The sequence below is a fragment of the Dryobates pubescens genome, chromosome Z (assembly GCF_014839835.1).
Source record: "Dryobates pubescens isolate bDryPub1 chromosome Z, bDryPub1.pri, whole genome shotgun sequence".
In the NCBI taxonomy this organism is placed as follows: domain Eukaryota; kingdom Metazoa; phylum Chordata; class Aves; order Piciformes; family Picidae; genus Dryobates; species Dryobates pubescens.
The window spans coordinates 92,754,786-92,769,158 of NC_071657.1; the positions used below are offsets into that span (position 1 = coordinate 92,754,786).

The 14,373-nt window shown below is 40.1% G+C and overlaps 1 protein-coding gene across 1 annotated transcript in view; it reads right to left on the reverse strand.

The window, feature by feature from the left end:
• The window catches only part of OXCT1 (3-oxoacid CoA-transferase 1), a 109,244-nt gene that overhangs the window by 34,210 nt on the left and 60,661 nt on the right, over nt 1-14,373 (reverse strand). Inside the window, exons 8-12 of the mRNA XM_054178046.1 lie at nt 10,794-10,901; nt 6,445-6,556; nt 5,860-5,954; nt 5,218-5,266; nt 28-100 (exon numbers count right to left, since the gene is read on the reverse strand). Of these exons, the coding sequence (XP_054034021.1) occupies nt 28-100; nt 5,218-5,266; nt 5,860-5,954; nt 6,445-6,556; nt 10,794-10,901 (437 nt within the window). The remainder of the gene's footprint in view (nt 1-27; nt 101-5,217; nt 5,267-5,859; nt 5,955-6,444; nt 6,557-10,793; nt 10,902-14,373) is intronic.

Below are 14,373 nucleotides of genomic sequence, written 5' to 3' on the forward strand. Positions count from 1 at the left end.
AAAAGATCAGTTTGTGTTGTTACATACCCTCTTATCATTGCAAATGATTCATCGCTAGAGAAATAGGAAGAACCTGGAAGAACAGTGACTGTCTCCTTACCTGTAAAAGAAATAAGCTATAGTAAGTATGTATTTTGTTTCTTTGACAAATTAAGTCAGAACCATTCACCAAGAAATAACGTGTTTTTATCAAATTCCTCTGGATTCTGTAAAACCGTGAAGCTGATCACACTTACTATGTCACATATAAACCTAATCAACCATAATGAATTGTGAAGCAATTTGTTACAATTTGTTCAACAAAAGGATTGCCCACTCTTTGACAACACACAGATCCAGGCAAGACACTGACATCAGAGACTAAGAAATCAGTCAACTTCAGTTTTCTGCTCAATCCACAGGAAAAGTGAGAGGTAATCATCTTTTGAAACAGAGGAAGAACATCTTCAGGAGACAGGGGGGTTACAAGGGACAGCAAACAGATAAGATGAAACAGTCTAGAGTGACAATTATGTACAACACATTAAAAAATGACAGATTATTCTGTTCTTGCTTTGTTAAAGTGCACAAGAATATATTCCTGTGTACAGTACTGTTCTCTGTACAGTGCTTGGGTCAAACAACAGAGCACATATGCAAATGTCTTATTTCGCCTCTGTCCAGAGCCATCTCTACCCTCACCTGCCAGAACTTTTAATCAGTTTAAGCACATGGAGGGCCTCTGGAAAGACATAAGAAACACAGCTGAAGGTGAAGTTATAAACTATGCATGGGAAATTTGAGAGCAAAAAACCAAAACACCAAAGACAAAAGAATTGAGCACTAGACAACATTGTGAAGAAAAAGTTAGTGTAACAACAAAAGGGAAGAGGGATGAGACATCATTAAACAGTTTCCAGAAAACAAGGTAAAAGAGACAAAGAGATTAACTAAGACAATGAGAAATGGGGAGGAAGCACTGTACCAAAACTAAAGTAAGAGACCTGATCTAATTTACAAAGTTCACTTGATGTATATTATATGACAAGGCATTGTATGGAAATTAAATGTTAACATACAAAACTAGTAAAGTCTTGAATGTCAGATCACAGGAATTCACCATGTAAACATTCAGATCAGCTGTGAGAATGCCTGAATTACTTTTCCCCACCAGGTACCTACCCAAGGCAGTGAAAGAAACAACACAACCTATGAACAGCAACACAGAACGAGAGCCCTGGGATAAAGTGACAAGCTAAGGCACTGCTGAGAAAAGAGAGACGCAGGTAGAGGATTGCAGACCAATGTAACAAGAGCACCACATGACCCACTACTTGAAAATGCAGTCCAGAAGACACCCGAATCACAGAGCGCTAAGTGTTGGAAGGGACCTCGGGAGATCGTCTAGTCAACCACCCTGCTATAAAGCAAGTTCACCCAACACAGGTTGCACAGGAACAGGTCCAGGTAGGTTTTGATTATTTCCAGAGAAGGAGATTCTACAACGTCTTTAGGAAGCCTGTTACAGTGCTCTGTCACATCTGTAATGGGGTCTTCCCTTGGGTTCACACAGAAGATCCTGATTTTCAGTTTGTGCTCATTGCCCCTTGTCCTGTCACTGTACAACACTGAAAGGAGTTGACCCTATCTTCTTGGCAAAGATAGATGTCTATATATATGTATATGTATATATATATGCAAATTTCTCTGAAATATGTGGGTTTTTTTCTTATCCCATTTTCTGAATGTCTCATGTAAAGTTTATCACCACAGTAACTGAAAGACAGACTTGTGTTTTACACCAGAAATACGTATTTTATACATGTATATACATACACACACACAAAGATAGATAGTGATAAACAGGTCCCCTCTCAGTTTTCTCTTCTCCAGGCTAAACAGAACCAGGTCTCTCAGCTTTTCATGGCAAAAGAGATGTTCCAGTCCACTCATCATCTTTGTAGCCCTCTGTTGGACTTTCTCCAGTAGGTCCTGGTCTCTCTTGAATTAATGAGCCCAGAACTGGTACTCCAGAAGTGCCCTCACTAGAATAGAGTAGTAGGGAAGAAGAACCTCCCTCAACTTGCTGGCAACACTCGTCTTAATGCACCTCAGGACACCACTGGCCTTCTTGGTCATAAGGGCACACTGATGACTCATGGTTAACTTATTGTCCACCAGAACTTCATGATCCTTCTGAACAAAGCTCAATCGGTAGTTGTAAATATTTCTGCTGTGAAACACAAGTCTATCATTCAGTTACTGTGATGATAAACTTCATCTGAGACATTCAGAAAATGGGATAAACAAAAAGCCCCACACATGTATTTCAGAGAAATTTGCAGATAAAAATTTGGTGAAGCTCTGTTGTAGGGTGCCCCTTCCCCCACCACTACCTGCAGAGGTTTGAATGGGGGAAGACAAAGGCATGAAATTCCTTTCCCCTCCCTCTGGTGCTTTGAGTGGGGAAAGATAGAAAAGGCACCTTTCTGCCCACCAGGGGCTAAAGTCCCTCACGCGTACTCACTCGTGGGGAAGTGCGTGCCTGGGACCTGGAATTGTGACTGGCTGGGTTCTTTGCGCCCAGTATATATAGGCACTGGACACATTGTCTAGGGAAATCTTAAACAGAGTGACCCGAAAGTGGTCTGGGACTCATTCTGGACTTGTTTTGGGATTCACTAGATTCGTGACAAAATTGGAGAGATTAGCCTGCAGCACCCGTACCTGGCTTCTCCCCAGACCTACGTACCCTGGGTTCCTGCTCCTGCTGGAGTGACCCTGCCTGCCGTTCGCTGGAAACATGCCAGCAGTACAACTTCTCTTGCGCTGCTAAGGCAGTGCTGCTCCATGAGATTTGCCTCAGGGGAGCTGCATCTAAAGACACTTTAACTTTGGCGGGTCTCTTTTCCTCTGGATTTATGCCGAGTGATCCACAAATTGGATTATAAAGCTTGCAGCTCTGAAGGCTGCCATTCGAGGAGAGATCCAGGGACCATCTCCAAGGACCATCTCCAAATACCTACTCTGGCCTCATGAGTAAAATCCATCAATTGGCTTTCCCTAGGCTTGCATCTGATTTATAAGTGGGGTAAAACTATTTTGTGGCTTAGCATTTTCCATTTTCTGACTTCTCTAAACTGAACTAAAGTTGCCCATAAGCAACTTTGTGAAATTGCTGACTGAATAGAACCTGTAAATAAAATTTAACTTGTACATAATTTTGGGGTGGGGTTTTCAGGATATAAAGGTAACTATACTTTTGTAATTCCTGCCTTGTTAATTCTTTCCCAATCAAAACATGCCCAAGCAGGGAATGTAATTACAAAAGGTGGACTTGGGAGAATATGCTGGACTGTTCCAGTCAATGAATGTGAATTCCTATTTCTTTGTCATTTAGCTTCTGTTTTATTCACGTGGTTTTACAAATTTGGATAGAAAGCACCTAGAGGGATCTTAATCCAAGTAAATGCTACTGGGATTTTGCAGTTTCTGGCTGTTTCAGCAATAATAATAATAATGATTTTGGTGGTATAGCTGAGGTTCACCTATCCTGTGTCCTACCCACTGCAGTTTCAAAGGAAGATGTGAAGGTACTAAGCAATTAATTACCAATACTGGAATAATGATTTCCAACCTCTTATGTTAGCTTCATCCCTGCAAAATTGTCTCTTAGAAAATATTTATCAAGCATAAATAACAATTCAAAATCATCTTGACATCCATATAAAAGCAGAATGATTTTTCAGAGTATTTATCAAGTTCTTATTTTTCTTGTCACTCTCTTAATGCGTTTGTCTCTAATGCACCCATATTAAAATCTGTGTTCTGATGTGCATGCATATAATTTCAACTTCTATAGTAAACAGTTTTTATTCTAAGTATTTTTTCCTTCCAGTGATACCTTTAATAATTTTTACTGCTTTCTTATAAAAAAACACCACCTCAATTTCAGTTGAAGCACTAAGATAATACTCATATGCGTCTGACATTTTCCTTCATACTATATATCACAGCACTTGCCTATCTACTGGTGGAATGCTGGACTCGATTTCTTAATAATTTCTTATTTCAAATCAGAAGATGGCCTTAAATAACTTCTTATTTACAACATACTACTGAAGGGGCAGTAACACAGCAGTATGAAAATGGTATCAATTAGTTAAGGCAGGCAGCAAACGTTTCAAGTCAGTGAACGCCTGCTGGACTGCACCCTTGTATTACATTAAAAGCTTGTTTTGATGTCAGTACTTTATCTCCTTTGAATTTTCAGAGTTTAACTGTACTTGCTACAGCACTTGGGAAAGGTAATGTCTTTATAGAGAGACACAGACACACCCACACATATGGGTGCACCCTTGGCAGTGTTAGGTTAACTGCTGGACTCCGTGGTCTTTTCCAACCTAACCGAATCTCTGGTTCCATGTCTGTGTAGATAGCTGTGAATGTAAGCATAAATTAAAAAATGGGTAGATGTCTGCTATGGGTCTGTAACCTATACCATTAATATCAGTGAGAATTTATAAGGAGCTGAAGTCTACTTCTTTTGTCACAACACAAAACAGACAGAACCTTTCATGAAGAAAATAGAAATCAGACAGATGCACTAAAATGTAAAAAGATCAAGTTTTTACATTGTATGACTGATTCAGAGGTAAAATGCCTCATAATATCTGGGCAAAAACTCTGTGTGAGTACTGGCATTCCCCTCCTGAAGTGGCAAAAGCAGACACCTGCAGCAGAGCCCACCAGTATGTCAGATCCCACTTTGGAAGCTCTTTCCCCTTGCCCTGGCTACTCTTCAGATGAATCATCTGCATTCCTAGCAACTCAATAGCCAGAAATACACCAAGCCATTATACACAGGATATTTTAAAACATGTCCCAGACATAAATCATTGACAGTCATTTTCTAGAAGACACAAGGTGAAAAGTAGCTGCATATAGGCCTCACAAAACAATCTCATTTCTGAAAAGAAATATTTGACCATTTACTGCCTGGCCTGGAAGAGAGTTTTTTCCAGTAGCTACAAAAATGCATCAAAGCATGAGCTCTGTAACTAGAATATTAAGCACCTCCTGATTAAAACCAAGCTTCACATAAAAAGAATATAAATACATTAATATCTGTACATTAATGCCCAGGCATCTGGGTTCAAATACTGCATGAAAATAAAATTTTCAGATTAGCAACATATAATAATTTCTCATAAATTAAGATTATTTAGAAGATTTTACCTGCATTAATCAGGTCTGGATCTACTTCACTTTCAAGTGGATAAGGACCCTGTCAATAAGACAGACATATGTATCTTTCAGATACAATTCATAACTGCTTTATTATTTCTAAATGCTCATTACTTAAAGCAAACCATCGACCACCACAGAACTTCTCTGATAATACAAGCTACAATTTACACCAACCAATGTATCATGATACACTGTTAGAAATTTCAAATAATCATGGAGTGACAATTTAGTTTGGATTTTGGGTGTTCCTTGTTTTCTTGTTTTTAAGCAAAGTGAGATGTTTTTCAAAACAGGTACATAGGTGCAACTTCATAAAGCCGTAAGACAGTGAAAATAATATGCTCTTTAAGCTTTATAAGGCTTACAAGGGTCGGTCTTGTGAACTACTAAAAGCTCTTACAGCAAAACATGTACTTAAGGAGTGCACTTAGCAAAGTAGTGATAATGCCCTGAAATATATATTTTCTTAAAAACTTCCCTGCACTACAGAGAGGACTTTATGATCATGCAATGTGGCGTATATTTGAGAATGATTTTACGTAAAATTATAGTTGACATGGCTTGACATGGAATAAAGCACAGCCATTACGAGGTAAGCAGACTGCAATAATGACCAGGACACACTCTTACCAAACCCAGGACTCCATTTTCACTCTGTAAGTGAACAGTTATGTCTGGACTGATGAAGTTACTAGCCAACAGTGGGATTCCAATACCTAGATTAGCTGAAGAGAACTGGTTAAGGCACAAATAGGAACATATGTAGTGCAAACTAGTATACAAAAAAACCCAAACCAAAAATCATTCTATTATGATTAGGACTGTTTTCTTCACAAATACTTTCATTTTCAGTTATATACCTCATATTTGTGATGAATTATTTCATCACTTGGACTGTGTTCTGTCAAATGCTTTACATGACAAAAACTTCACAGCGCAGGTAAGCTTCATTTCCAATGTAAGTAACTTCTTCAAGGAATTCTTGCAAAACATTTTAACAGCTAACAAGCCCTCCAGATATACTTGAATAAAAACTCCAGGTACCCTATGTCTTATCATAACACCTTCTTCAATAGAGCATTATTAAAACGAGGAAGCCTCAGGCTCTGGGAAAGACAAGGTGCACAGTGAGTAACCTATTTCAAATGGCACAGCTGGGATTATTATTCTAGTGAGTCATCACTTTAACCTGCATGTAGCACAGCTGAAGGATACCATACATACCATCCTCAAACTCTAAAGCAGCCCGTCTGATGATCCTTTCCCTCAGATTGTCTCCTTGTTTTTGTCTGGCTTTTGAATCTTCAGGCTTTCGGATTGATAAGCGCTGCAGGAGAATTAATCATAAGATGAGATTCCAGATTCTTGCTTCTCAAGACACAAAGGTCTGATTTGTGATTGCAGTGAGATACTTTGTCTAAGAATACTGCAATTTCTACAAAGAACAGCCTTTATTCTATTGGTTGAAGCTTATCTAAGCAAATGGAGTCATCAAATATCCCCAATGATAGCCTTAGAGCAAAATGTTATTTGTCTGCTTTGCCAAGGCTGAAAGACTAAATGATAAACAGACAAGAAGGCACAAAGAATTACTGCAGATACTAAAAACTCTGAGATTCCCTACCCAGAGATACCTGAATATATTTGTAAAATGTCAACCTAAAACAAAAATGCTTCTGTCCTTCTGCATTCATCCAATTCAGTGGTGGCATTCTAGATTTATACGCTGGAGACAGACAAGTGCCAGTCATCTAAAGTTACTGGGAGATGAGTAACTAACTTTTAAAATATAAATTGGTATAATCTTGCGTAAGTCTGCCTGAAGTTTTTCCTGAGACTTCCTAGCCTTAGGCTGATGCATTCTAAATCACATCTAGGTGAAAATGCCATGACAGTCAAGAAATTTTGAAGACCTTTTTCATAAATTGTTGCTCATATAGATTATGTTCTTTATGCATCTCTCCCATGCATATAAAACTGCTCTGGCCAACATTACATCTTCACATCCTCTCCTACTGCAGGCCATAATGAATACATGTAAAATGTTCCTCCTTTCCCTTTCATCACCATATAAGGATTTTTGCAGACTTCTTTCCCCATGTTGGAGTCACTTTCCTCTTAGGTAGTCAGAAATAGTACCAGTCCTCTTGAACTCCCCAGTAACTTTCCTTTTATGCTGTGATTGTCTTCCTTCCCTAGAACTGCTTTGCATTACAGTCTGAGAAATAGAATAGAATAGAATAGAATAGAATAGAATAGAATAGAATAGAATAGAATAGAATAGAATAGAATAGAATAGAATAGAATAGAATAGAATAGACCTGGTTGGAAACAACCTTCAAGATCATCGAGTCCAACCTATTCATCCAACACTATCTAATCAACTAAACCATGGCACAAAGCACCCTATCCAGTCTCTTCCTAAATACCTCCAGCAATGGTGAATCCACCACCTCCCTGGGCACCCCATTCCAATGGGCAATGAATCTTTCTGGGAAGAACTTCTTCCTAACATCCAGCCTAAACCTCCCCTGGTGCAGCTTGTGCCTGTGTCCTCTTGTTCTGCTGCTGGTTGCCTGGGAGAAAAGACCAACCCCCACCTGGCTACAACCTCCCTTCAGGTAGCTGTAGACAGCAATAAGGTCTCCTCTCAGCCTCCTCTTCTCCAGGCTAAGCAACTGAAGTTCCCTCAGTCTCTCCTCATAGGACTTGTGCTCCAAACCCCTCACCAACTTTGTTGCCCTTCTCTGGACATGTTCCAGGAAGTCAACATCTTTCCTAAACGGAGGGGCCCAGAACTGGACACGTACTCAAACTGCTTCACTTCCTAGTTATGGAAAGAGCAAGAATAATCACAGAGGGTTTCTCTGCAGCAAAGAGAAGGTTGGCTGTCAATGGGTCCACGTCCCAGTGGAGGCCAATGACAAGCAGAGTCCCCAGGGATCAGTCCTGGGACTGTTCTTGTTCAACATCTTTGTGGGTGCCATGGACAGTGGCATTGAGTGCACCCTCAGCAAGTTTGCTGATGACACCAAGCTGTGTGGTGCAGCAGACACGCTGGAGGGAAGGGATGGCATCCAGAGGGACCTGGACAGGCTGGAGAGGTGGGCACAAGCCAACCTCATGAGGTTCAACAAGACCAAGTGCAGGGTCCTGCATCTGGGTCGAGGCAATCCCAGGCACAAATACAGGCTGGGCAGTGACTGGCTGGAAAGCAGCCCTGAGGAGAGAGACTTGGGGGTGCTGGTGGACGAGAAGCTCAACAGGAGCTCTCAATGTGCACTTGCAGCCCAGAAAGCCAATCAGATCCTGGGCTGCATCAAGAGAAGTGTGGCCAGCAGGTCAAGGGAGGTGATTCTCCCCCTCTACTCAGCTCTGGTGAGACCCCACCTGGAGTACTGCATCCAGTTCTGGAGCCCCTATTAGAAGAGGGATATGGATGTGCTGGAAGGTGTCCAGAGAAGGGCCACAAGGATGATCAGAGGGCTGGAGCACCTCTCCTATGAGGACAGACTGCAGGAGTTAGGGCTGTTCAGTCTGGAGAAGAGAAGGCTCTGAGGTGACCTAATTGTGGCCTTGCAGTAGCTGAAGGTGGCCTACAAGAAGGCTGGGGAGGGACTTCTCAGGATATCAGGTAGTGATAGGACTAGGGGGAATGGAATGAAGCTGGAGGTGGGGAGATTCAGGCTGGACGTGAGGAGGAAGTTCTTCACCATGAGAGTGGTGAAGCCCTGGAATGGGTTGTCCAGGGAGGTGGTTGAGGCCCCATCCCTGGAGGTGTTTAAGACCAGGCTGGGTGAGGCTCTGGCCAGCCTGATCTAGTGTGGGGTGTCCCTGCCCATGGCAGGGGGGTTGGAACTAGATGATCCTTGTGGTCCCTTCCAACCCTGACTGATACTATGATACCATTATGATATAAAGTATGACTTGCACTAGAGGAATCTCATCTTAGATGCATTAGGCAAGAACTGCTAGTCAAAACAAGTAAGATTTAGACTGGCTTCTCTATATTCTCTTTTATTTCTTATCTCTCTTCTTATCATCTACAACACATTGACACACATGGTCACCTCCACCATGTATGATTTTTTATAGAAGAGTAAATAAAACTGCAATTTTCTTCCTATACTTCTATTAACGAGAGGTGCCACTGTAATTTTGAGTTACAAAATTACACAAACAAAATTAATCTCTGATACATCTTTGCAGTGCAGTTTATAGCAGCTTAGATTTTTTTTTTCCTCCCCTTTCAGTTCCCTTTCTTTCTTAAGCATATAGGGAAGGAGGCAGTTATCTAGGTAGTTGTATCCACTTATGCAGCCAAGCCAAGGAAAAGTAGGTGTTTGCCTTCTCTGGACAGCCACTTTTTCATCCACTGCTAAACTTCAACAGGAACAGCAGTTTAATAAATGCAAAACATATTTCTCTAATTAAAGGTAAAAGCCTTTTGTGAGACATTGTATCCATTCAGAAGAAAGAAACAGACCATTAGTTGCAGTCTAATACAAGCATGCCCGAAGGAAAGAAAAGGGAAAAAAAAAGAAAGTTTGACACATCTGTTTCCAGTCCAATACTCAACATGCAATATGCTTTTGCAGGATGAACAGATGGTGAAAAAATACCCCACTTGTTACCCTTAACGTCCATAAAAGAGTCTACTTGGAGAAGAGGCCTTGTATGACTTTCTAAGACTTTGTGACTTGACTTTAATAATAAAAGATTAATTATTAAATTATTTTCTTGCACTTATTTTTTTCAAGATGTTTTCCTCCTTGCATCACATATCTTCCCTTCCACTAGGTCTTCTGATGACATTTAGAGTTAATTTCCATCTCCAGCACATAGAGACACAGGGAAAATACAGAACTTTCAATTGCACTTTAAGGGCATTGTCACAGCACCAATATGAATGTAGAGACATAGCTTGAGAGAAGAAAAGACATAGAAACATAGCTATAATTTTCTTGGATGTTTTTAGTGATGGCGTATTATTGCTGCTATTTTCAATAGCTATCAATATCTTTTATTTGTACAAGAAATGCCACTGGCTAAAACCATTCCTGATGAAAGAAAAGGAAAGAAAGGTTCCAAGATCTTTGCAGTGCAATTTAATTCAACACATGGCACAAAAGGAGCTGAGACTGCCCTACATGTCCACTATTAAAGGTCACCAGTAGAAAAAGCATGTAATTTTCCAAGTCAACTTTCTGTCTAGGTGTTCCCTTTGTTTTGTTTACAGAAAGCAAATTGAGATAAGAGACACGTAGCATTTTCCGTCAAATATGTAACCGCGTTAAAGACATCCAGGATTAGAGGCAGTTGCTCTAAGTCATTCAGGTATTGAAACAGGGTGAGGTACAAGAAACAAGGCTCAATTCTCAGACCCCAAATTATCTATTAGCTACATAAGTACCTACCTAAACTCTACTATTAACCATACTTGACAGGTCTTTTTCACACTATTTTCTTAGCGCTAAGACTTGGCAGCTAAAGTAAAAACCCTGTAAACTGTAAAATGCTCCCCAAGATGAAATATGTTGTGACCAAGAAGCTGAGGTACATACTTCAATTCTCTTCTCAAACTTCTCTCCTTTTATCAGGCGATCAACATAGATTTTGGGAACATGAATGTCTTCTGGGGCAAATGCTCCTACATCAACGATTTCTTCCACCTACATAGAAAACAAGAAAGTATTGAGAAAAAAAAAATTCAGTAAGAGATTTTATTAGCAATGATGTTTCAAATATTAAATACACAGATAACAAAGGGATAGGACAAAATAGACATACATTTTAAAATACATTTTAAAATAGGATGGGTTTGGTGCTTATCTTTCCTCTTCTTTCAAAGGAAATTTCTACATGTAAATTAAAAATATTTTATGTTTTTGCAGCCCTATTTGTAGAACAACCTTGAAGAGGTTAGGAAGAAATTCTACACAGAGAGAGTGATTGCCCCTTGGAATGGGCTGCCCGGGGAGGTGGTGGAGTCACCATCACTGGAGGTGTTCAGGAGGAGACTTGATAGGGTGCTTGGTTGCGTGGTTTAGTTGATTAGGTGGTGTTGGATGATAGGTTGGACGCGGTGATCTCGAAGGTCTCTTACAACCTGGTTTATTCTACTCTATTAAATGTACAGTTACATTAGCACTATGAACAATTGAAATCCAAACAGAAGGAAACAATATGCTAGTTACAGAATGTTAGACAACAAAGCAGAAGTATTAATTTTAAGGATACAAAACCAGAAGCTGAGTTGTTCTCTATAGTGCATTCAAAAATAAAACTGAAAACATTTGAACTGTTTCAGCACTCATCCACACATAGTACATTTGAAATGCCATCTCTTTGGAGCATCACAGACAACAGGGTTTTCCTTCCTTCTCTGTCCAAGTTCAAGATAGTCTTGCTGGAGACCCTGCTATGGCCAGATGCCTGCAACACAGATCTTCAGCTATGGCTTGTGTTTTCCCTGACAAGTTTCAGGTACAGAACTCACACCGCGCTGTGACACAGAACAGGTACTACTGTTAGGGCTGTGCCTGCATGCAACCACAGGGAAAATTTAGAATTGTAAAGCCATAGAGTTGAAAATAACAATCTGAAACAATCTATTCAAAAAGAAACTAATTGTTTCCAAACGGCTTTATCACCAGGACCTAGTTAAACTTTCAGAAATGTCTAAAGTCTAAGAACTCCAAAACAAGATCCAAGGTATGACATCAATAGAGGTACATCACTCAGCAGCCATCACTAGTGAAGCAACATTAAAGAGCTTAAAATTCAATTTGGCATCCTACTGTTACTGCACAACGTGATCAATAATAAAATCTATTGTACAACTCATTGACAGTTATCTTCCTACTGTGCCTTTAAGTGTGAGTATAAACAAACAAGCCAATGTACCCTAAAGCAGGAGAGGGAGAGGAAAAATTAACAAACTAATGACCACAGGATCAGTTTCAGATGACATCTTAAAAAAAAGCCCTGGGGTAAAGAATCAGGAAGAGACAAGTTCTGACATCTATAAAGCAAAGGTGGTAAGGAAGAGACAACAACAGCCACAGTGACACCAACACCAGCATAATTCCCGAATTCACCTTTTTCTAATTAAATTGATCTTCAATTATCAGGTGGAAAATTAGGCCTGGGGAATTCCAATTGCACTAAATTGAACTTTCTCATAGAAGATGACATTTGCTGCAGTAGCAGACCTTATAAAACCAAAATATTTGCTGGCACAATTGAACCAACCCCCCAAAAAAATAAAACATAGTGTCTCTCCCCCATTCAGAATACACAGAATAAATAATTTACCCAACAATAAATTATTGGATTTTGTTATCAGTTACCACATTCCTTTAATTAGTCAGTATTTAGTCTCTTTAAGAAACAGCACTTGGCATGATAGCTTTTCCTCACAAGTGCCATCAACACCATTATTTATTGTATTAAACAAGCATAACACAAACAAACTTTATTTTGCCCTAGGGATTTCAAATAAGCTAAATACCTCTGGTAGTCTGGAATTCTTTTGTGTCCACAGACAGCCCCCCACTATTCTTACTTGCATTTCGTAATTTACATGTTCTACCATTCTGTGAAATAAGCATAAAGTGTAATTAAATATCCATGTAGCATTAAGATGGAATTTTTAAAAGAGATTAATAATTTGCATGTCATGCCTGCAAGAATACACACCCTTCAGCTCTGCAAGTGAGATTAATCAGCTTGCTTTTATGGAAAAAGAAAGAATTCACACCACGAAGTACAAATGTCACCTGATTCCTCCAACTCTCTCTCCCAGCACTTCTCACAGGGAGGTAGATGATACTGCAGCTGAGGCACTGCAGATGGGCTGCCAGCAGCCTCCATCAGTGTTGCCAGCAATGCTACCACAGAAACCAGGAAATGTGATAGCTATGGGAGTCAGCGTCTTAACTTTCTGCGACCACTGCAAGACACAGCCCAAGCACCTTTCTAGATAAGAACAATAATGCAAAAAACAACAGTTCCATCACTGGGCATATTCTCTTCCCTTCAAGGTTTTGTATTTCTTTACAAGTCTTTTCCATAACATAGAATAGAATACATAGAATACATAGAATAAACCAGGTTGGAAGAGACCTTCAAGATCATCGCGTCCAACCCATCACCAATCCAACACCGCCCAAGCAACTAACCCACAGCACCAAGCACCCTGTCAAGTCTTCTCCTAAAAACCTCCAGTGATGGCGACTCCACCACCTCCCCAGGCAGCCCATTCCAATGTGCAATCACTCTTTCTGTATAGAACTTTTTTCTAACATCCAGCCTGAACCTCCCCTGGCGCAGCCTGAGACTGTGTCCTCTTGTTCTGGTACTGCTTGCCTGGGAGAAGAGACCAATATCTGTCTGTCTACAACCTCCCTTCAGGTAGTTGTAGAGAGTAATAAGGTCACCCCTGAGTCTCCTCTTCTCCAGGCTAAGCAACCCCAGCTCCCTCAGCCTCTCCTCGTAGGGCTTATGTTCCAAACCCCTCACCAACTTTGTTGCTCTTCTCTGGACTCGTTCCAGCAAGTCAACCACAGCCAAAGCCTCAATGAGACTTACAGCATTTGTATTAATATTTAAAAGTATGTGTGTGAGTTTTCTTTGTATACTGCTCTCCATCTTATCTATCCTGTTCTTTCTTCTCTCTTGCTTAACTTGCCTCAGGCTTTTATTTTGTCATGTACAGAAGAATCCCTGTAAACTTCAGAGAACATCATATGGCATCCCACCCAAGAGACACAAGACTAGAAATACACAAAGAGGAAACTAATCACAGACGGCCATCTCCTGCACTATTTTTAATTAGTAACCCAAAATACTGTGCTTCATTTAGATTGCCTCAATCACATGAGTTTATTTCAAATCTTAACTTCATCAGCATGCTAAAAGATAGAAAATGTTTACAACTTTGCCACACAGGTAAAGTTGAAGACTAACTTTAAGAGACAGCATGGGCTGAGTTCCCATTTCTGAGGAGGGATTCAAAATTCTTTCATCATTTCAAGACTTTCATAGCATTGGTTTTCTTCCTGGGTGTAAATCTTGTGTGATTGCTGACAATGGGAGCAGAATGAATAAATTCAGTTATTTCTGAATACTGGTTCATCTCCA